The 22,909-nt window shown below is 39.4% G+C and overlaps 1 protein-coding gene across 1 annotated transcript in view; it reads left to right on the top strand.

The window, feature by feature from the left end:
- col7a1l (collagen type VII alpha 1-like) overlaps nucleotides 1-20,284 on the top strand; it is a 51,604-nt gene extending 31,320 nt beyond the window's left edge. Inside the window, exons 71-108 of the mRNA XM_069164911.1 lie at nucleotides 131-235; nucleotides 1,557-1,601; nucleotides 2,024-2,092; nucleotides 2,485-2,541; nucleotides 2,641-2,685; nucleotides 2,834-2,923; nucleotides 3,780-3,833; nucleotides 3,965-4,015; nucleotides 5,498-5,551; nucleotides 5,653-5,706; nucleotides 5,852-5,890; nucleotides 5,983-6,576; nucleotides 6,716-6,751; nucleotides 7,643-7,669; nucleotides 7,764-7,823; nucleotides 8,230-8,355; nucleotides 8,502-8,573; nucleotides 8,739-8,774; nucleotides 8,924-8,983; nucleotides 9,239-9,283; nucleotides 9,417-9,452; nucleotides 10,580-10,615; nucleotides 10,880-10,936; nucleotides 11,200-11,271; nucleotides 11,448-11,519; nucleotides 11,605-11,640; nucleotides 11,731-11,811; nucleotides 11,935-11,988; nucleotides 12,083-12,136; nucleotides 12,264-12,326; nucleotides 12,418-12,480; nucleotides 12,690-12,806; nucleotides 13,924-14,001; nucleotides 14,577-14,630; nucleotides 14,742-14,790; nucleotides 15,696-15,914; nucleotides 18,998-19,069; nucleotides 19,885-20,284. Of these exons, the coding sequence (XP_069021012.1) occupies nucleotides 131-235; nucleotides 1,557-1,601; nucleotides 2,024-2,092; nucleotides 2,485-2,541; nucleotides 2,641-2,685; nucleotides 2,834-2,923; nucleotides 3,780-3,833; nucleotides 3,965-4,015; nucleotides 5,498-5,551; nucleotides 5,653-5,706; nucleotides 5,852-5,890; nucleotides 5,983-6,576; nucleotides 6,716-6,751; nucleotides 7,643-7,669; nucleotides 7,764-7,823; nucleotides 8,230-8,355; nucleotides 8,502-8,573; nucleotides 8,739-8,774; nucleotides 8,924-8,983; nucleotides 9,239-9,283; nucleotides 9,417-9,452; nucleotides 10,580-10,615; nucleotides 10,880-10,936; nucleotides 11,200-11,271; nucleotides 11,448-11,519; nucleotides 11,605-11,640; nucleotides 11,731-11,811; nucleotides 11,935-11,988; nucleotides 12,083-12,136; nucleotides 12,264-12,326; nucleotides 12,418-12,480; nucleotides 12,690-12,806; nucleotides 13,924-14,001; nucleotides 14,577-14,630; nucleotides 14,742-14,790; nucleotides 15,696-15,914; nucleotides 18,998-19,069; nucleotides 19,885-20,120 (3,168 nt within the window). The 3' untranslated portion in view covers nucleotides 20,121-20,284. The remainder of the gene's footprint in view (nucleotides 1-130; nucleotides 236-1,556; nucleotides 1,602-2,023; nucleotides 2,093-2,484; nucleotides 2,542-2,640; nucleotides 2,686-2,833; nucleotides 2,924-3,779; nucleotides 3,834-3,964; nucleotides 4,016-5,497; nucleotides 5,552-5,652; nucleotides 5,707-5,851; nucleotides 5,891-5,982; nucleotides 6,577-6,715; nucleotides 6,752-7,642; nucleotides 7,670-7,763; nucleotides 7,824-8,229; nucleotides 8,356-8,501; nucleotides 8,574-8,738; nucleotides 8,775-8,923; nucleotides 8,984-9,238; nucleotides 9,284-9,416; nucleotides 9,453-10,579; nucleotides 10,616-10,879; nucleotides 10,937-11,199; nucleotides 11,272-11,447; nucleotides 11,520-11,604; nucleotides 11,641-11,730; nucleotides 11,812-11,934; nucleotides 11,989-12,082; nucleotides 12,137-12,263; nucleotides 12,327-12,417; nucleotides 12,481-12,689; nucleotides 12,807-13,923; nucleotides 14,002-14,576; nucleotides 14,631-14,741; nucleotides 14,791-15,695; nucleotides 15,915-18,997; nucleotides 19,070-19,884) is intronic.
- The last annotated feature ends 2,625 nt before the right edge of the window (nucleotides 20,285-22,909 follow it).

The raw sequence follows: 22,909 nt of genomic DNA, 5'->3' as shown, positions 1-22,909 counted from the left end.
ATTTATGGGGAGTCATGTATTTGTCAAGTATAAAAAAAAACCAACTGAAAAATCAATTCAATGTCAAACATAGTTTGTGTTTTCAAGCATTTCTGTTTCACAATGTTAAAATTCTAAATCTGTGTGTCAGACGGTTTCAGGGTTACCTGAAATTGTGACTGAGACCGTTCTCCTCGCTCAGGAAGATGCACTGAAGAAGAATTCAGGACCAAAGAGGAACAGGGAACGTGGGAAAGTAAAGCCTCTTTTTTTTTATGACAGAGTTTTAGATAGAACATAAAACATATAACACTCTTTGATCAGTTTACAGTAAATTTATATTATTACAGGACCATATTAGGGTTTCATGTCTCGGCTCAACCTTCCTACCTAGAAACGACTGAAATCAGTTCATACCACTACACTATAAAAATCAACCTACGGAGACATGCTTTTTATTTTTAGATAGCAGGAGAATAGCGCCAATCTAACCAGGGACTCAGTGCTGATGACATTTGTGTCCTTGTGGTATGCGCCCTAACCAGTTGGGTTCGTACCCTCAACTGTATGCTTCATTTATGTATTCAGCGTGATGTTAATCTTAATGTTCCTTGCAATATAAAGTCTGCTGCCGCAAATACATTTTAAAATCTTGGATTTTAACCCCTTCCGGGAGCAGTCCACTTCATCGGGACAGTCACAATTGTTCAAAGGTTGTCTGGCACTTTCACTGGTATAACTATGACTAAAATGGATGCAGCATCTGTTGCGTTGAATTTCTGTTCCATCAAATTTTGTCGAGCTGCAGTTGAGAATTTTTGGAACAATAACATGAATGTCACTGACTCAGCGTTATTAACTCTCTAAATTACAGTATTTCATATCAGACAGACTTAAAAATGCCAGGTTTTTCTGGACTTTTTCAAATCTTACTCTGGCCTGCCTGGTGATAAGGACAACGAAACTTAATTGCATTGAAAAATTCTTTGACGTGTCTCTTATCCATAGAGTCCAAGGTTGCTCATCTTGGCCTCACAGTTTTGCAGCAGTAACTGATTAAATTTGAGGATGCTTTCTCAGGTGAAACTTTAAAAATTAGCTGACAGCTTAAGGAGTTAAGGACTTCGGGACTGCTTTGAGTTTACTGGAAAAGAGGACTTACCTTAAATGAGCCGTAAAGATATCTGCAACTTGATTTTCATGTCTCCTTTAGAAATTCAATAATTTGCTCCATATGCTTTGATTATAACGTGAATAATTCCATCTGCAAAGATTTTAAAAACGGTCATCAGTAATGCGCATTATATGAGTAATTTGAAACAAATGGGCTGAAACATGCAAAACCTCCAGTGTGGTCCTATTAATACAAATAGCTCCAAACTACTCGTTAACCCTGAGGAATCCTAATCATCTTAACTTAATGGTCTATTTTTTTAAATTTTTTTATACTCATTAACTACTTAACTCCGTCCTAATTATCACCCTAAACTTGTCAATCATCGTTTGGTCATCAATAACTTCTGAAGCATGAGAAATCTTTTCTCTTTTTTCTCTCTGACTGTGAACTTCTTAACCAGGGCAAAGGAAATAAAGGACGACATAAGAGGCAGAGACAACGCCTGGTAAATGTCCTGGACGGGGTCCGACTAAACCTGGAAACTTAACTTCACATTTGCCGCGACTAAACAAAAAGCGCACGTACTAACTCACCCTGCAGAGAACAACGCAGACGCTAACATGACATTAACTTATTTGTGTTAGAATAACAGCTTAGTCACTAAAATATAATAAAAGATAATTATAAATTTAAAAAAAATGTAATATAACACTGACATAACTAGATATTGTATACATGACGTGGCTCATTTAACTAAATGCATGAATTTGTATTAACATCCATGTGCTACCTAATAATATAATGATAACAATTTGATTAATGGGTTGCTTTGAAATCGCTTGGCATTGTTGTCTTTCACACAGATGATGAATGATGCTCTGTAATAGTATCCTCCTGTAATAACTGTCATTATGTCTTCATTTTAAGACAAGTGAGAAGGATAAGCAACAAGAAGAGGAGTTTAATAACGGAGAAGAATACAGTTACGAATATGAGGTAGGCAGCTGCTGCTATAAATGACTAATCCATGCACTGCTGGAAACTTCATTTTAAAGTGATGATGATGATGTCGGCTTGTCACAGATTTGATTCGTTGTCGTTGTGAGTGCCCTCTCGTTAACAACCCTGTCAAACTCATGATCCAATCTCCTGTTTTTCTTTTGTTTTTTAATAGCAGCATCTCTCGGGACTGATATATATCTGTGCCCACATGAATACTGGCGAGAGTTGATTAATGACACGCCCACTACCTGAATTTAATTATTAAGAAGAAATTAGTTTGTCGTGACAGCCCACTGCATCTGCTCTGCACATCATCCACTGAGCGTTTGAGTGTTTAAAAGTTATGATGAGGTTTTTTGTTTTTTTTCAAAAATCTTTCCAAACAGGAAGAACTTTCCACAGATGACCCCCGAGTCTCTCAGGAGAGGAGAGACAACAGAGAGGTGAATTTGCTTCAAACAGGGTGCTCGCATCTGTTTCAGCTGGATTGGTTGTAAATGTTATGATTTATATTTTTAATGTAATGTTTCTTTTATATGCAGCTTGAAGTCCACACAGATGAGCTCCCGTATCCTGTGGATAAAAAGGTAACTTTATTATTCTGATAACCACACGTGATTCGCTGCTGCAGGACTGTACACTGATGGAAGCAGAACAACGACAGCTGATGTCAGCTTTGTGCTGTTCTGTTAGTAATGAATTTAATGCTGTTTTTTTGTTTTTTTATCTGTGCAGGAGGAACAGTCACCCACACACAATCCTGCCGTGTTAGAAAACTCCAGTCATCCTCTAACAGACCCCTCAGACACACAAACAGATGCACAGGTGAAACCTCGCATCATATTTGGCTAAGTTTGATGTTTCGCCGTGACACAGGAAGTTGATGTTTAAGGTCAAATGATGCTCCAAACCTCACGAAACTTTGCACATGTGTCAGGCACCAACTTTCATGAGTTTTTGAAGATGTTAAAGTCGCCAAAAAAAGGCAATTTTTTTAAAAGAAGAATAAGGAACAAGATCGAAAAAAAAATTAAAACTGCAAGCGGGAATATGCAGACCCTCGCGTGCTGCACGTCGGGGAGCCAGCGGCTGGATCCCTGAGGGCCCGCATATCACTGCTTGCAGTTTTAATTATTATTATAATTATCTTTTGGAGCAAGTGCATACAAAAACACAGTCACGAGGCAACAACATACGGATCAGGGTCCTCTACACTGGTTCACATTGGCCACATTGGAAATCTCGTCACGTTTCAGGGATGTCTCATGGTTATGATTTTGAAAAGTTCATTTTAATTGCAGCCACATCCATTTGCTTTTTTAGTATAATCCCTAAAAAGATCCGAGATCTTAAATGAGTCCCCCACCATTTTAGCTTTTGACTCTTAGCATTGATGTCCAGTTAAACTATATCTGATCTCCTTTAAATAAAGACAGGAAACCATATAATTTAGGCCCCAGCAAAATACCAATTTTATCAATAATCATACAAAACATAAAAGCCAGCCGGCCCAATGTGTCATTTCAATAGCATATCAGTGACGACCCAAAGAAATCAACATAATGTATAATGCAAGAGAAAACTTTTCAAATCATTTTCAAAGGAGCCAGTTTTTATTATGTATGCATTGATTGGTGGGTAAAATGTCTTCTTTTATTTTATTTTTTTTCCCCTACTCCAGGATATCCTGACTACCACAGAGGTACTGTCTCAACCCTTGAATGATACAAATAAGGTAGAGTATCGGGGGAGTCCGCTGGCTGTGTTGGTGCTGACTAGAATGCTGTTTAGATCAATATGGTGCTTCACTTTTGAAGTGATGTTTTCACTGTTTGATTCTGATCTGTCCTTTATTATTCTGACCAGCAGGAAGGGTTACTGCCTACACCTCTCATCGCAACGGAAGAACCAGATAAGGTAGAGTGCAGTTTTTATATCATGTAGGCTTGAATCCTAACTGAATGTTTCTGTAGACCTTTGCATGCCTTGGAATGCAAACCTCTTTCATTCACACTTAACACAAAGGGACTGAAAGTGATGGACAAGTGCTTGAATAAAATGAAAAATGGGCTTCACTCTAGCTTTCATTAAATAAACCATACTTTGAGGGATGCAGAATAAGCACTTGACATCATATTTTGAGACCTTTTCTTCTGTCTACTTTCTATGAAGATTTCACCAGTGCAAAATTGTGCACATGTTTGTGTAAGGCTAATATGAATACAAGGGGAATGGACATAAAGAGAGTTTGTAATTTGCAAACATTACCAAAGCATGAGACATGCAGGAAACCATTTTTGCGCAGCACGCTTTTAGCATGATTTCTCAGAAGCTTTTGTTTGAATGGGAATGAGCAGAAATCGTAGCCTAGTCCGACTCTTCGGGAAAAAAAAATCCTAGAGAGTTACTTTTAATAATTTCTCTCTCTCATTTTTCTTAAACAGGAAGTCTCTTAATTCCCAAGAGACTGAGACTATAGGGTCTTAAACATTCATAAGAACGCACTACACGGAGCGAGTGAATAAACTGTGAACCGTTTTCTCTGGTGAGGAACCCTGAACCTGACCAACGTTTCATGAGGCGGAACTTCTTTCCACACAGACCATCCAAACCAAAGTTCATTTCTTGTATTGGGGCTTCTTTTAGTGGAAAACAGGCAACTCTATTAGCATCTGAAACGTGTGTCCCCATGTCCAGATCTTCAGTTTGTTCAGTGTAAACACCAGTGTAACCTCTAATTGCCTTGTCTAGAACTCCTAATTTATTTATTACAAGTATTTCCCTGTAAGTAATCCAGCAACAAGCTTTCAGAAAAACTACAATTTCAATACATTTTTACTTGTCAGGTTGTACGGCAATTTTATTTATTGAAACGTGTTTTTTATACTTCATCCAAATCTTTGGATAACAATGATATTATTACAACTGTAGTGGTACTATAAGCAACTATGTAGCCAGATCAAACACTTTTTTTCACTGGTGAAATTTATCACATTGTCTGTGTTTAACCTCTCTGTGCATGTATGCTTAAGTAAACATGTTAAAATTACTTTCTGTCTGTGTCTTTCTTTTGATTTTTTTTTTTTATTACATACACATCAGTTACACACACCACCATAGCTATTCAAAGAAAAAGTTCATTATTTTTCAACCTGGACCTCATCTTACTATAATTTTGGGTTTAAGTGGTGAATGGGAACGTCAACTTTTTTTTAGTTATTATTGAGTGAGAGTGCTACAGCTGGCAGCTGTGAAAAAGGCTGCAAAGTTGTACTTTAGGGCAACTGCACCAGCTAGATATGGGTCCAGGTAGAAAAACACAGAAGTTTCTTTTTAATGGGAAAAAAATTATGAAAGCTATGCTAAATTTGCTCATGAAAGTTTCCGGGGACTTGACAGGTGCTTCGACCTCAACTCAGGGTGAAAAGAAGCACCCACTGGCCTGACTCCACTGTAAGTGTCACCTGATTTTGTAGAAGATGATTATTAATGATAAAAATTGCATTAGTAATAATATTTAATAAGTATCTTATATATACATATATATATTTTAGGTGTTCATGCCAGGTGCCCCGGGTGGAAGAAGTCGGTATAAGGCAGCACAAAAAGTAATTATTTTCACTAGATATTTCCAGTCTTTTAAAAATTCAAACTTCATACGTGTGACTCAAATTGCATCAAATAAAATATGAAAATGCAATTTCATGGTCACTGCGGAGAACACACGAGATTTACTGTTTATTTTAATTCCAGCATCTGTCCTCTGGAGCTCAGGCTTACAACAGCTGGACTGTAAGTGTGTAACCAACAATACAAAATATTCATCTAAATTTAGACGTTATTACGATAATGCGACTTATGTGTCACAACATTTGTTTTTCTAGAAGACAAAGCAAGAAAATCGTGACCTTCAAACACATACGAGAAGGGAAAGGCAAGAAAGAAGAGAGAGACAGAGATACAGTGACACAGAGAGAGAGACTCGTACAGAAATACAAGGAGGAGGAGACGGGCAGACTGTTGAAGAAGTGGAAGAGTGGGAATTGGAAAAAGAGAAAGCGGCAGTGCCAGGTGGACATACAGAAACGGGCCCTGATCCAGTCTATGAGGAGGAGGAGAGGAGTGGAGACTATGACTGGGAGACAGAGGAAGATGCAGATCGAGAGAGGGAAGGGGAGGAGGAGGAGGAGGAGGAGGACCTGGAGAGGGAAAGAGAGAGGGAGAGGTTGGAGATGGAGAGAGAGAGAGAGGAGCTGACGAAAGAGATGGAGGCCGAGCTGGAGAGAGAGAAAGAGCAGGAGAGAGAGAGGACGGAGCAGGAAGGGGAGAAGACTGAACTGGAGAGAGAGAGAAACTTGCAGAAGGAGAGGGAGGAGTGGGAGAGGAGGAGGGCGGCGATGGAGAGGGGGAGAGAGGGAGGTTATGATGAAGAAACTGGAGATCCATACCCATATCCTCCAGAGTATATTTTTCTGAAGGTAAGCGCATAAAGTCCACAACCTATGATCGTCATACACTTCTTTATATACACACCTTTATATAGTCAGTTCAAAATTATATTTTACAAATGTCCATAATGAAATGATGTGAACTGACTACGCCGTTCCTGCGCAACAGGGCCATCCAGGAGAAAATGGACAACCAGGACAGAAGGTGACTACAGATCTTTTAACCATCAAATATAACTGTTAAACACAACTGTCCTTGGAAGGACAAAGACACTATCAACAACATGACATTATGGAGATGATGTTTGGAGTCCACTCATGATGCAATTTAAATTGTTTAGATTTGGAAACACTTAATTAAACTAAGGTTTAGGCACAAAAACTACTTGGGTAAGTTTAGAAAAGATCATGATTTGGGTTAAATGTAACACAATGGCACTTTGGTTACGTTCCCTTACAGAAAAAGCATGACTTTCTCATGTTTTCGACATCAGACACGTGTGATCATGTATGACACATGTTTCAACATATGATAACGTGGGGGAAATATGTGGAGAAGATTTCATACGGGAAGCTACTCCGTGGAAAGGCTTCACACATTGCACCATGAAAATATTCCAAAACCACGCTTCCCATGGGCACATGCAAAATACATGTTTCACATGTGCACAATCACGTGTGTCATGTGGTCATGAAGGAACGAGAATAATTCCTTGAATAACAATAGGGCTTTCGCACCATCGGTGCTCGGGCCCGTATGACAGTCGCCAGATGAAATGTGACACCAGTTCATAAAAATATCATGGCTGCTCACATTGCATCAGTAAATGACATCAGAGCTCGGGGAGAACTTCTCTCCCGTCTCGCCTGTCAGTGGAGGCAGTTGAGTCCAGCCCTTTGATGTCCTCTCTGCTCTACTTCTGTGTGAGTGAGACAGTAGATTAAAGCAGACATTAATAATTCCCCTTGTTAAACATGCTGACGAGTCTTGTTTTTTTTTCCATTCCCAATCCCTAGGAGTTTGTTTATTTGGGCACATGAAAAAGATGTGTCACGGTGCGCTCCGTCTTTCTAACTATTTTAATGCACTTTTCAGGGAGAAATTGGTGAAAAGGGACATAAGGTAAATACATGACGACATATTGGAGTTGACATTTTAATTTGAATGGCAGTGACTCTGTGTATACGTGTTCATCCTGGCTGTTTTGTGTGTTTAGGGAGAGCCTGGCATCGGACACAGAGGGCCGGAGGGCCAGGCTGGTCCTCCAGGACAGAAGGTGAAGTGTCCCTTCTTTCTCACTCTGAATGTTAAAATAAAAAAATTTATAAAAATTACAAAGCAACAGCTGACTTTGAACATCCCGACTGAATCAATTATTCCACACAGTGTTCCATAACATTCACTTTGATTGACTTTGTTTCTCATCGCAGTTTTAATTTAGCAAATTTAATTGCCTCAGTGACTCACTCACTCATTTCAAACTGTGTTTGAGCTTTTAATTCATTAAAGGCGAGAAGGACTTCATTTGAAAGGAATTATTCAAAAGTAATAGAAGAGCTGAATAATGACATTACATGAAACACGTGACCTATAACTGTTTTTGTCTTTCAAACATTTAATTTGGCTTTATCTTTCGCTCCCTTCTCCGCTCTCTTTCGTTCTCTATCAATGTGTTACTTTAGGGTGAGCCAGGTGAGCCAGGGCCTCCAGGAGCTCAAGGCATCCAGGGTATCCGTGGTAACGCTGGCATCCAGGGCTCTTCAGGCCAGAGAGGTGCCCCTGGGGACCCAGGAGAGCCGGGTAGAGAGGTACATCGTCAAAATCATTGTTTTAATCAATGTTACATAAGTGTGATTAACATTTAGAAACATGGACAGAGACAGTTGGTCTATTGGGTTCAAATGAAATGCTCAAATGGTGGTATTAGGTAAGCTGTTGGGTGTGTTTGACGCAGGGTGACCGTGGGAAAAGAGGGAAGAATGGATCACCAGGAGCTCCTGGACCTCGAGGAGCACCAGGACCTCATGTAGGGCAACACTCTACATATCATACATTTACATGGAGTCTCCATTCTAAAAGAAATTGGACTCTGTTTTAGATATCTTTTAAGTTTTTATATCTGGTTGATAGCTGACTGACAATGATAGTGAACCATGATTTCTTCTAATACGACTGCTTCTTTCTAATGAAGGGTCTTCCTGGTGTGCCTGGAGTAAAAGGAGAAAAGGTACATACAAATATGGCACGCGGTTTTCACACAACAGTCGTTTGTTGTTTTTGAAAGCTTGGGTGAGATCATAACCCCTGTCACTGTTCGTCCTTGTATTTCAGTCACACTTGTTATTACTTTATTTAATCTTTCTTATTTTTTACCAGGGTGACAGTATTCCAGGTGAGCCTGGTGCCAGAGGGGTAGCCGGCCTCTCAGGGAGAAGGGTGAGCTCGGTTTATATTTCTCTTACCTGTGGTGGACATCTTGTTGGCCAGGTTAAGTCTGTTTCCACTTGGCAGGAAATTCTTATTGTGACTTTTGAGACAACACAAAATATCACACTCAGTGTATCTACTGGGATAAATGTGATGTCTCCATCAGTTCACCATTCATGTTTTTTTTTTTTTTCTTGTGCTAACCTAATCTTACCTAGTGCTATGCGTTACCAAAATAACATGCAGAAAAATATTTCTTTTCAGGGTGAAAAAGGCTCTCTAGGTGTTAAAGGGACTCCAGGGCATATAGTAAGCAACTTTCGTTTACAATTATACAACTAAGTACAACATTTCATTTCAGCCCATCAGAGTTATATTTATGTACACAAGACAAAATGCCCCTCTTTTCCCTTTTTTTATTTATTTTATTTTTTTCTACCAGGGTCCAAAAGGGTTTCATGGCAGCAAAGGTGAAAAGGTGAGTTTTTCAGAATTAACCTTCAATTTTACAATACAAGGCCATTTTCTCCAAAAGATAAAGGGTTCATTGGTATGTCACTCATGGACTGACTTATATAACATTTTATAAATGTTAGCGCTTTCTTTTTCTAGTCTGAAAAAAGACACGTTATACAAGCAAAACAGCCCCGAATCAAAAAATTGACCAGTACATGAAAAAAAAAAAGTTTTCTTCGTATTGATGCTTTTGATCAACAGCGATGTTTTTTTTTTTTTTTGTTAAATGATGCTTGTATGCTGTTTCAAGAGAATGTTCCCATGACTATCACTGAGGACGGTTGACAGCAGGGAGGATAGATGGTAGATTTGGACTCATTTCATCTGTGTCAACTTCAGACTCAAGTTGTCAGCGTGTTGTAATGGAACTTATCTGATGAGGCGGCCAACATACATGTTTTTCACCTGCTGTTTTCTGACCTCGCTCATCACAAGCAGGTTCACCCAAAGGACTGAGACGAGCGACTGGATGTTTTTTTTTATATATATATATATATTAACGCTGAAGACTTCTCTCATCTTCACACCACGGTCCATGAAAAGCATGAAACTGCTGGGATTCTTTACAACCTTATCTGCCTGCATGTACTTAACCTTTATTTATTGACTGGCTGTCATGATTGTGTGCTCCAACAGTAAGGTATGAGGTTGGACTGAAGAGGCCAACAGTGACATTTGAATGTCTAGATATGAGTTTTGACTACTTTCATTTCTCAGATAGCAATTTCCCATTCATGTTGAAGTGTCAGTAGGTTCAGGTAGTGTTGATGAGACGTGATGTCAGTTGTCAGTCAGACTGCCCTTTGTTTGTCTCTTCTCTATTGAAGTGTCACAACTGAGGTGTTGCTGTGTGATTTATTTATTGCACTTATTCCTGTCAAATTCCACTAAACCTGGTCATCTTGTGCAACATGACCTTTCATGACTTTTTATAGAAGGTGGATTACATTGGTCTGGATCATACAGTAATGTGCTCTTGAAGCAGCATGGAAGCACAACATATAAAGCAATCTATTTATTTATTTTTGACATCTAGAATTGAAATAATCCTGTTTGAAAAGTGATTTAAAAATCATGTTTGTTTTTCAGGGAGACCGTGGGTTGCCTGGAGTCAGAGGTGAAAGGGTATGACAACTTTTATGTTGTGTCATTGGTAAACCATAAAGTATTTAGCCTTTGCACTGATTCATTACAGCTGACGGAAAATACAGCAGGGCCTTGTATGCAATATGTCTGCTGACAACACGTCTTGTGTTGCATACAAGACCAGCCAAAATGTGCATGATTCACAGCTCCATATATCTACACTATATATGTATATATATACTGTATGTATATATATCTACATTAATTTGTGTCTTGTATTCCCTATTTAATTCCTTCCTGTAGGGGAGTGTCCTTCAAATCCAAGGACCTCGAGGGTTTAAGGGCTCCAAAGGGGTGGCGGTGAGACTCTCATGAATCTGTTGTCATTTTTCCTGTTGCTCCAATTAAACACACACATTTGTGGCAGTTTTTGTTTTCTGGTTTCAAATGAAAACATATTAATATTTTATGCCTTTGTGCTCAATATCTCTACACCGCACGTCAACAAAAACAAACACAAGAAATACGACAGGAGGAAATGTATGTGGAATTAGGAATAAATGCTTTAATACTATAAATATCTAAAAACACACACAAAGTTATACAAGGACTTTTGTTTACAGGGTGAGCGAGGTTCACCAGGTTTTGATGGCGATAAAGGAGAAAAGGGCGAAGACGGTCCTCCTGGGTTCAAGGTAATGAAACATTTCAAAAACACAAAGATTAAATTCACAAGTCATTTAGAGATGGGAAAAGAGAGCAGTACAGTAACAAACTCACAAACACCGCAACAGATGTGTCATACTAAATCTAGCTTGCTCAATAAATTGCACTGTATTTGTCCTGTAAGTATTTTAAATTGTTTTTAAAGGGTCTCAAGGGTGATGCAGGCACTAAGGGTGCATTAGGACGGTTTGGAGCACGTGGACCGGTTGGCCAGAAGGTCGGTAATGAATTCAACAACATGAGAGCAACCATGCAATATATTTCAGCAGTACTGTGTGAGAAACTTTCATTTTGTTTTACAGGGCGATCCAGGAGAACCAGGACTTGATGGAGTGATGGTAAAGCCACAAACTAACATTCAGGAAAAATTCAGGAAAAAATATTTTGGAGCCAAAATTCTGTATTCTTTCAATCTGATGTGATTTAAGGGTGGCAATGGGGGCCACGGAGCGGACGGGACCAAAGGAGACAAAGGAGACTTTGGACTGCAGGGGCTGAAGGGCAATCAGGTACACTGAAAACAACATGCAGAATAACCAGTCACAATGCTTTCAGTTTTTTAAGGGTTCAACTCCAGTTTACTTATTTATTTATGACATAAATTTATTTTTGTTTGTCCCATTTTTCCACAGGGGGATCCAGGAGAACCGGGCTCACCAGGAGACGAAGGAGAGAAGGGAGAGAAGGTGAAAGCAGATATTATTTCTCACTACAAATGTTCCTCTTTTGGTCCCTTGTGGTTGTTTTAGTGATTTATTTATGTGTTGTCGGCATTCACAGGGTTTCAGAGGTTTTCCTGGACGCATTGGGAACCCCGGCCTAAATGGAGAAAAGGTGTTAACCCTTAATTAGATTCTGATAAGTCCAAAGAAGAGTTATGATAAATAACTGTACCATCTGAAGATATCTCTGTGTATACTTTATGTATGTGACATCATGGCATGATATCTTTGTAAAACAGGGAGATGTGGGGTTACATGGCACCCCGGGCATACCTGGACTGAATGGACTCACAGGGCGCAAGGTCAGCATCCAAAGTGTGCTAAGATTTGTCTTTCTGTCCTCCCCAAACACAAACAAGGTCACTTTGTATTTTTCATCATCTGAAACTGTAGGGTGATAAAGGTGTAGGGGGGATCAACGGTGTTGACGGCGAGCCAGGAGTGAAAGGGGGAAAGGTGTGTAAAATCAAAGCAGCATCACTGACTATTGTCCAAACTGACATATTTCTATTTAAATCCCATGAAATACTCCTTTAAACTTTGTTTACATACTCTATATGTAATGTTATATACACTATTAGTTATGTAAAAGAGCAGCATATTGATTTTGCATCTTCAGTGTGTTAATTTACTTTCTTTTTTTTCTTTTTTTTTGCTTCGTTCAGGGTGGAGCAGGTTTCCCAGGTTTCCCGGGTTTTAAGGGGTCAGCAGGAGGTCTAGGAAGGGATGGAGATGAGGGATCACCAGGACCACCGGGTACACGTGGGGACGCAGGGCCTAAGGTACAGCATACCTATTTTCCCTGACACGTACTTGCGCATGAGACCTCGGCTCATTATAAACACTGCATCTTAATTATCTCCTCATGTCAAGATATCAAGCTGTTCTCTTGGTCACGACTTCACTGCGTCATTACTTCGTGATAACAAATGAATAGCAGTTGAACTGTAATCTTCTTACAAGGACTGATCCGCGTGTTATTCGCATCTCTGCCTGTGTCAAATCCTCGTCATAATTTTCCTGACCTTTTCAAATCTGTCAGGTTGTGCTCACACGGATGGACTTGTAAAGAACATCAGTGGAGCAATCAAATAGCAATTCAGACAGAAAACAAGATTTTCATCTCCCTATGATGACATACTTTGGTCACGATTAAATTCAAAGTTTTTTGCGTTCTTGAGAAACACAATCTTCTCGAGATGCAGTGATCTGACAAGAGCAGTGCAGTAAGTTGTTACCACACAATAATTGGCCCAAAAGTAAAAAGTTATTGGCAACCATCAACTTTGTAAAAGCTGGTTCACACCAGAAGTGTAGCTGAAGGTAAGAATCTCTACTTGCGAAATATACACGCCCAATAAAAAGCCTGATTACCTGCGTCTTTAGCTTGATTTACTAAACTGAGTTACAGCAGCATTAACAAGCTGGAAACACAATGAAATAGTGAATATGTGACAGAACACAATGAGGAGGAGTTGCGCTTCATTACAGTCATCACTGTGTCTCTGTGAGAGAGTGGCAGCATGCGCTCTGTGGATAGAGCAGAGACATGTCCCCAATTAACACACACACACACACACACACACACACACACACACACACACACACACACACACACACACACACACACACACACACATCCACACACACACACTGACAAAGGTTTATTTCCGTCAGCAGCTTTCAAGTAATATCTGACTCAATTAGCTCCTTTCAGCTACAATTACCAGACTCTCAGTGGCTGGAAACCTCTGATGAGGATATTCCAAGGATGCATTTGATTGGTCCGTCTTTCATACTGTTTGACTTGAGTGATGAGATGAGCTGCGGGGGAGTTTCTCTTCTTGACACTGAGGTGTTGTATTAAAGAAATGTGTGTATTGAATTTTGGTCAAACAGGGGGAGAGGGGCAGAAGAGGCCGATCGAAGCCATGTGAGAGGGGAGCATCAGGAACACCGGGACTCAGAGGAAAGAGTGTGAGATTCATCTTTCAACGCACATCATTCACACCTCCACACACACACCGCTTTTTCTTACCGTTTAGAAAGTGAACCTCATCTCCACGAGCGTCTGTCTTCGCACAGGGGGCTTCTTTAAGTTAAAGAATATATTACATAGTTTTCCACTCATGTTTGAGAGAAATAATAGCAAAACGTAGTATGACAGTTTTCCGTATCTTTCCACAACTACTGCACAGCATGTGTGCTTGCCCTCCTGAGATTTGTTGTTCCTGACCCGAATGTTCATTGCCGTTTGTCTTTTTGGCCTCATTGGAGAAGCAGAAGCAAAACACAGCACTGGTATATAATCACATTTTACACTAACTTTTTAGCCCAAATTGTTTTAACACGGAGTATGTACAGCAGCAGGCACGTTCTTTTTCATTTAAAGTCATGGTTTTGGTCTCCTGGTAAATATAAGTCCAATATTTTCTCTCCTTTTGGCACTTTTTAGGTTTGGTTTCTGCACTGGTTGCATTTGAATGTATATGACAAACAATTCCCTGATTCTTTGAATCCAATATCAATGTGTAAATATTTATTTCCTACAGGGTACAGTGGGTACTGGAGGAGCAAAAGGGGAGAAAGGAGAGCCTGGACTCTTAGTACGTATATATCACACACACACACACACACACATATTTAAAAAATACTATACAGTTAGAAAATGGCTGGTCAGTTAAATTATTTCAAACCTTGTCCTTCTTTGTATCAAGGCTGAAGAAGTGAAGGAGCTAGTCACCCAGGAGGTGGCAGAGAAGTGTGGTAAGAGTGTGTGTGTGTGTGTGTGTGTGTGTGTGTGTGTGTGTGTGTGTGTGTGTGTATATGTATGAGTGTGTGAGGTTATTTGTTGTGGAGCCCCTGTGGCAGCAGCATGGCACCCCGTGTGTGTTGAGCCATCTGTTATGTTCTCTCAGAGGAACACACACCATGGTGCCAGTGACAGAAGAGCCATTCACAAACACGAGACTGTTATTAACTGAGTGTCACTGAGTGACGCCTCACCGCAAACCCACGACACATTCAGGACACTTAAAGGATTATTCCGCTTATTGGCAAACTGTCTGCAACAGGCCTTTATCACGGAAAACATGTTGACATGTCGCAGGAAGAGAGCACATGTGTCAATACAAAGTTGCATTATTGTGATTTAAAGCATAGTATTCTGAAACTAAAAACGATTAAACTTAGTACATATTATTATAGATAGGAAATAGTAAAATTGTAATTTGCACCTTAGGCTTGAATTTCCTGCTGTTTCCACTAACGTTTGCACAGTTTGGTCTATCAAATATTTGTAATCACACACTAGAGGCTGATATAAAATAAATAATCTTATTTGTTAAAAAATTTATATGGTTTAAACACAGAATTTCAGGGCAAGAATGGTCTATTTACTGGCAAATTATTTCCTATTAAAACTACATTTCTCAAGCCAAAATACATTCAATGAAAATATGCTGTTTTGTTGGAAGAAGTCTGAAGGGCATAAACTCAAAATTTAAAGCAAAGTTTTAATTTACCTGTAATTGTGATTTAATAGTTTCAAACCAACAAACTATCATTTATTTTAAAAGTATTTTGATGTATGGTACAATATAATGAATAAGGAGAAATAGCATTATTGTTTGGTGTTAACACGCGTTCGTTCTACGTTTGTATCGTTGCAGGGTTGGAATACAAGTTCATGGTCAAGTCTGTGGATCCAGATGCAACAGCGGCAGTGACAGTGACAGAGAATAAAAACAAGCCAGAACATGTCGTGATATCCACCAGCAGTGACCTCCAAGAAGAAGGTGAAGAAGAAAAATACAGAGATACGGTGGGAGAAGTGGCAAGGCCTGCCCCTGTGACTCTGGGAGAAGAAGAGATCCTACCAAACCGCACTGGTAAAAGTAACATAGCATATCAACACATGTAACAGTTCACAGAGTCAGAGCCCCTGGCCAAACACACAGATGCCCTAAATAGAGTGTGACCAAGTGTGTGGCTGAATGGTTACATGTATCAAACGTATCTGAAACAGCTGTGATGGAGGCAGTTAAGATGTTCAGTGTTGCTTTGCTGTGTCAGATTTTGATGATGGTTTTGTAACAGAATAATCAATAATGCACTTTTTTTTCCTTTTTTTTTTGGGGGGGGGGGGTGGTCTGATGAAAGAAAATAACAATACCAGTCTATAGTGATCCAGTTTAGGCCAGGTTGGATTCATTACTGAGCTGGAAATGATAATGCAGCCAGAATCATGTTGCTATGGTTACAATTCAGCATGTCGGATTTAGAGGGATCTAGTGTCAGAATTTGAATATAAATATCATAAGTATGTTCTCATCAGAGTTTAATCACCTGAAATTAAGAATCATGTCCTTACCATACCTACCTATAGACCAGGTCCTCTTCCATGGGGTGCACCATTTTGCGTCACTATGCTTGTACAGTAGCTCAGAACGGACAAAGCTTTACGCGGTTATTTGCAAGTTTCTTACCCACTGTAGATTCTCCTTCAGGCTTCGAAGGGGAGGGTGAGGCGAAGGGTGTTCAGTTGGTTGCAATCTGCAACCTCACCACTCGATGCCACCAAATCCTACACACTGCACCTTAAAAAAAAAAGGCACAAATCTAAAAGCTTAGGGCAAAGGGCTGCCACTGAGGACACTATATCTGGGTGATGGTACCTTATTGCCAACATTTCTGCTGTCTGGCCGATCAGTGTCACGGTCTGATAGTTTCTCTTCAACTATGTCATGGAGATTAGTTCAACACCGTGGGTAAAAAAAAATGATTTAGCATGAAATGGTAAGGAACCTGTCGAGGTGAAACTCACTACTGAATGCCGTGGATGCATGTTATTAAATTGATTATCAGTTTAACAGTTCAAGTTCATCAAGTTATGATTTTTGCATTTCATACCTCCCTCCCATTTCTGCATGTTTCTTGTTTAGAGCTCCTTTGTCAGCTCTCCAAAAAGAGGCAAAAATTGGGGGGGAAATAGATCAGAGCATTGTGAATAGTTAATATGCTGTTGTTTCTGAGGTCATCAAGACAAAAAAAGCAGCCAGAAAGTTAAACAAAAAGTCAACTGGTACCCACAAATCATGTCATGAAGCTCGTTAATGAATACAGCCGCAGGCAGAAATCACTTTCTGCATCCCAAATTATTGTAATTCTTGCTTCAGGGGAAAAAAAAAAAAAATACAACTAATCAAAGCATGAGGCTGTCATTGCCCAGTGTCAATGTCAGCTTGTTTATTCATGAATCACAATCATTAGATCTATAACAGTGTACACAACATAATGAATGCGCACTGGCAGACTGGGACACAGTTCAATATTTACACTTTAATTTGGAGACTTCAGAAGAATTAGCACTTGTTTTCATGTTGTTACAATAAATCTATTGCTTTACAGCCCAGGAAGTAAGACGGCCAGTGTTCCTTCAGCACATACTTATATCAGCTAACTTCACTCTAATAGCTCTGTTAGGATCTTTGTCCTTTTCAACAGTGCACCATAAGGCTGTAGCACTGGCATGCTAGATTCACCTGTGAATGCAGAAGGTTTAGGGCTCAAAAATACACCATGAAGGGTGAAACATCACTTTGTGGCTGTGCTTTGTGTCTTTAAGGTGCATTTACATCAATGACCATCCCGTCTTATGGGCTGACTCTTCTCTGAGTTACACACCCGTAGCCAACCACAAGTCTTGTACCTCACTAGCACTGTGACGGAATAACTGTTCTGTGTTTTCTTACACATAAAAACTTGGGCAGTGGTCAGTGCTGAGAATGGCATGAGCGTGAGTTTGTGACATCACAAACTGAGAGAACGGCTCAGTTCCTGAATATGGGCTTCGTGTATTTCTGTGCGGACCAAGCGTTTTGACACTTTCACAGTATTTATATAGCACCAAGACCTGCTTTATAATCACAAAAGAACATTGAATTTATACAATATGGGACCTTTAAGAAACAATGTTATAATTTAATTGGCGTCAGGTGTCAGCCAGTACTTTCCTGCTCAGTAACAACCAGCAGACAGAAGCAGTTAACAGCTACCTCGCTTCTGCAGCCTAGAATTACATGTTGAGATTGGAGAGAGTGACCAAAACCGGCCCTTTTACTCTCACGGTGTTGTTTTCATCCTGTCATCTAATCATTTCTCGCAACGATATTGAAATGACTTTTATTAAAGAAATAAAGTAAAGTAAATAAAGTATTCGTTCAGTCAGAGCAGTGAAGTCATGCTTGCTTGCTTTAGCTTTAGTGGTCATCATTCAAGTTTCAGAATCATGGGTGTATTTACAAGCCGTGTGGCTGTCAGCTTGACTTTAAACCTCCAATCACATGAAAGCAGATGTACAGCTTTGACATAATATCTGTCACTGTCGCTCCAACAGTATACTTCTTTGCTGCCTGCTTCAGCTCCAGCTACAACCCCAACCTCCTCCTGATGTGTTTAGTTTTTGTTGTTGTCCCAACCGGGGATCAGATCAAACCTGCAGAATCGTCCATCTGCTTGGATTCTCTAAGAATCACATTCCAAAAGCCTCAGTGTTTCTTATGAAAGGTAAATCCCTCGATGTAATGTGTCTCTGTCTGAGCCAGGCTGTATTAGTGATGTTTTTTTGATCAAATCAGATGAAAAGAAATCAGCACAGCAACCTTCATCGAACAAAGACTTAAAAAGTGATAATTTTTTTTGTATTATATTTTGGGATTTCCCCTTTTATCCCTCGCTGTAATGAATTCTGGGATTCCTTCAAACGTTTTTAGAATAGAGTTTACATAAAGAATGCAGAAAGTCTGAATGGATGCTCCAGCATTGCCCGTGTTCCTCACCGACACCTTCATTTGAATTTGTAGTCATAGAGCCGCTGGCGCTCATTAAGCGTTGGTCCAGTGAAAGTGGCTCTTTCTTACGGTTGAATTCAACGAAATCCTAAACTTCTAATTGGTTTTGCTTCCGGCTTCAGATTCTCATGAGGGAGGGACTGTGGAGTGGAGACAGAGGAAGAAAAGAAGGCTATTTGGAACAAGCACTGCTGGTGAGTGGCCAAGAGAGCTGATTTTCTTCTTATTTTTTTCCCTTCCCCTTTTCTTTCCCTTGTTTACTCTTTGCACATCAAAACTGTTGTTTGTTTTTTCTTTATTTGTTTTTGTCTTTTTCTCCTCATATTTTCTCATCATCTGTGAGTTGAACTTATTAAGAGCACAAGGTGGAAGAGGAAGATAAGAGCAGAACTTAATCCACCAAATGTGTGACATCAAAAGACAATATTATAAATATAAAGCACGCAGTGACAAATAAGATGTGAAGAGTGTGAAGAATGAAGTGTGTAAACGCCATTCTGCAACTCAGCTGATGGTTACTTATTTCTATTAAAGGTGTACTGCAGCACTTTTGGGATGTTCCCTCCCTGAGATGATCAGTTGTAGTTCTGTGTTTTTCTACCTGACAGGTGTTGAGCCTAGCTTAGCACAAAGACTGGAAACAAGGGAAATATATATAAAAATGTTTTCTGCATCTTGTTGTGGAAAAACGGCTTAATTCCTAAAACTTCCAAAAGTCCTACACAACACCTGCCATCGTCGCAGTTTATTTATGCTACCGCATACGAAACAGTCTCGAAAAATATGCATGCAGGTGCGGCTTTTTTATGGTGAACAGAGATTTCAGAAATGTGTTTCCATTGGTCAGTTATACCTCGATTGAAACCGAAATCTTGCAAGTAATCAACTTAATTCGACAACAAGAGGCGTTTTCCTTGAATCTGAAACTTAAAATACGTGAAAATACAGTAAATCTCCATTATCTCCATTAAACGTTGTACCTATTTCTCATATACCCTCTCACACGTAGTGTCAGTAACAGACCGCTGCCTGGAGCCGATGTCAGAAGGGGCCTGTTCAGACTATATTCTGCTCTGGTACTTTCACACCTGGTCGGGGGAATGCAGACCGTTTGTGTACGGCGGCTGCGGTGGCAACCAAAACCGCTTCTCCTCCAGACACGAGTGCCAGAGTCGGTGTGGGAAGGAGAGTCGAGGTAGCAGGAACCAATCGGAGCACAGAGGAAATATACCTTCTCACAGGTAATCCGGTCACTGATGAGACTGATGAGACACGGGCGTTATACCCTGGACATGAAGCTGGAAACCCCCAAACAAGATGGAAATCTTTGTACATAAATGTGTAAAATGTTATTGTTTCACATTTTGTATTGCTTTTATTTATGAATTTCATTATAGCACCTGTTTTCTTTTGTTACATGAACAAAGTGATGAAAATCGAAACATGAATGACCGAAACATTTAATTACGTCATTTTTTTATTTTTTTTATTTTTTTACACATAAATGCTTGTATGTGTATGCATTTGGAAAATGGACTGACACTTCTGAATGTTAAAATTGCCACCGCTGAAAAATTAAATCCGTCTTCACCGTCGTGATTTGTCACGCCCGTCTCTTCCCGCTCCGTCTCACGACAGTGTATCTCTTCATCTCTTTATATAACAGACACCTTTCTTATGTTTTGTCAATCGCCCTACTTCCTGTGTGCCGCGAAGCTCATAGCTGATTGCCTGCTGTCTCCCCCGCTGCTACATATGCTCCTTTGGCAGGGGGTGTTATGGGTCAGGCTGGGAGCCAGATGAGGGGCCAACAGGGGCCCACTGTGGGAGGTCACGCAGCGACTGTTTTGGAGGACTCTCCATCAGACGAGCTCAGCAGTAGGTGGGGATTCCTGCGTGGGTGTTGATGTGGGGGCAGCACGCATTGACGTTTTTTGTTTTTTTTCCCGGCAGCGAGGCTCTTGAAAACACATGACACAAGTTAGACTCTGAAGTTAGCGCAGTTTGATGTTTCAAAGAGGATATGGTAGTATTAGTCTTTTAGTTTGGGGTTGAATGCTCATGGCAATGAATTTGACTCATCCTCAGGTTGATTACTGAAAATAGTCACTTTAAATTGACAGATGGATCTTTCGCGAATGAGCCTCCAGAGGTTTCATTCATCCCAGTCACGATTATGCACTGTAATGTGCTGCCACGTGCTATGTGTTCAAAAACACATTTATCTGAGGTTTTATTTAATATTTGTAGAAAAATATATATATATATATATTTTTTTTTTTTTTTTTTTCAATTTAGGTCTGTTCATGCAGGAGACAAGTTTACTTGTTTTCAAGGTAAATACTTTTTTTTTTTTTTTTTTTTTTACTTGAAGCTGCTGGCTTGTTTTTATAACTATCTCACTATAATATTAAACATTCACAAAATAATTGCAACCAAAAATGCATTATTAGATATTTGATATTTACACTTATCAAAATGTAAAAATGAAATCAGCATATACAATATATTCTGGGTGGATTTTTTTTTTTCCTTTTTAGTTCATATTTTTGTACTTATTTGATCTACAGTGATAGTGTCCTCTACTTTAGTGTTCTTAAGGTGTTTTTTTGTTTTTTTTATTACTACATATACTTTTTGCTAACAGTTCCACAATGCAAAATGATGCTGTCATTTATGCAAAACGAGGATTAATAAGTGACCAACTATTTTGTTAGCAATTGTTTAACTGTACAATGGGACCTCGCAAATGTTGACCCTCAATGTCTTAAAATGCTAACAGTGCACGGTTAACATTATGTGTACTTTTTAAGCTAAAGTACGTGACGACAATGTGCTCAGTTCTGGTATGACTCAAGACTCAAAAGCTGAACAAATTGGACTGACCAGTGAAATGTTGGCCTGTTCTGATTAGATTTGATTCATAGTGCCGCTAACAACACTGTTTTACGTCTGTTTCAACTGACCAAGTCACAAAAGAGAGGACAAACACAGAACGCTGTCATATGTAATAACCAACCATTAAACCTTTGCAGAAATATTTGTCTTCCTGTTTTACCACGTGAGAAGTTACTTGGGTTTTTGTGGGTGTCAGGACATGTTAAATTCAGTCAGATCAACTTTATTTGAATCATCAAGGTGGTGAAAATCTCTCAGCCTTTTGGTAGATATTCTTTTACTTGTGTAAAATCAAACCGCAGAAATGTAATGTGAAAATGAGGTCAATACCAGACAAAAATGCGCAGTGTGGTCAATACACCATCACACCTGAGCTGAATAAAAGTCCTCAGATCAGTTATAGAAATATACCCATTGAAGTTGAAGAGGAGCATGTAATTCCATTTCAGAGATCAACTGCAGAGGAAGCAGCAGTGGGAGGACATCTCTTTGCAGTGTGTCACAGAGTGTGATTACTCCAGCTGTGACTTACATTCACATTAATGAAGTCGAATGAAGTTGCTCATTAGAGCTTGACCCAACACCCTTTGATGCTCCCTCCTTTCAGCGCTTTCTGCTCTATTTGACATTGAAATGTACATCGCTGCAGGTGTTTTTCTATGGCGTGTGTCACTTCTGTATTAATTAAAACACAATGTTCTCCCAACCTCTCTCCTCTTTTGAAATAATAATGCTGCATGTGAATTGTACACAGTGGGTCTTATGTGTGGTGCCGTTCACTTTTCCTGAACTTCAAAGGAAACAAATTCTCATCTCTGCATTAGTAGATGTGAAAATTATGTCAATGAAGAAATCTGATGGGAGAAACTCATCAAACTTTTCATCTTGATACTTCATACCGTACCTTCTATATGTAAAAAATTAATGAGTAATATTTTATTAAGGGGCAATATAGAGGCTTTACGTAGTATTAAAGTGACCTTCTCTTTGCTTTGCTACAAAGAAGTTTGATCCTTTGGATAGTTGTACATACTGTATAAATAAGAGTAGATATTATACCATTTATGTTTTGACTGCAGCTTAATTCTAAGAGAAATTTGATTAATTAAAACAACATATAACACTTAACTTGTAGA

The sequence above is a fragment of the Embiotoca jacksoni genome, unplaced genomic scaffold (assembly GCF_022577435.1).
Source record: "Embiotoca jacksoni isolate LCO1_2020_lvr unplaced genomic scaffold, fEmbJac1.0.p SCAF_32, whole genome shotgun sequence".
Taxonomy (NCBI): domain Eukaryota; kingdom Metazoa; phylum Chordata; class Actinopteri; family Embiotocidae; genus Embiotoca; species Embiotoca jacksoni.
Note: the sequence above shows the minus strand (reverse complement) of the source record. Positions and strands in the feature narration are given on the sequence as shown.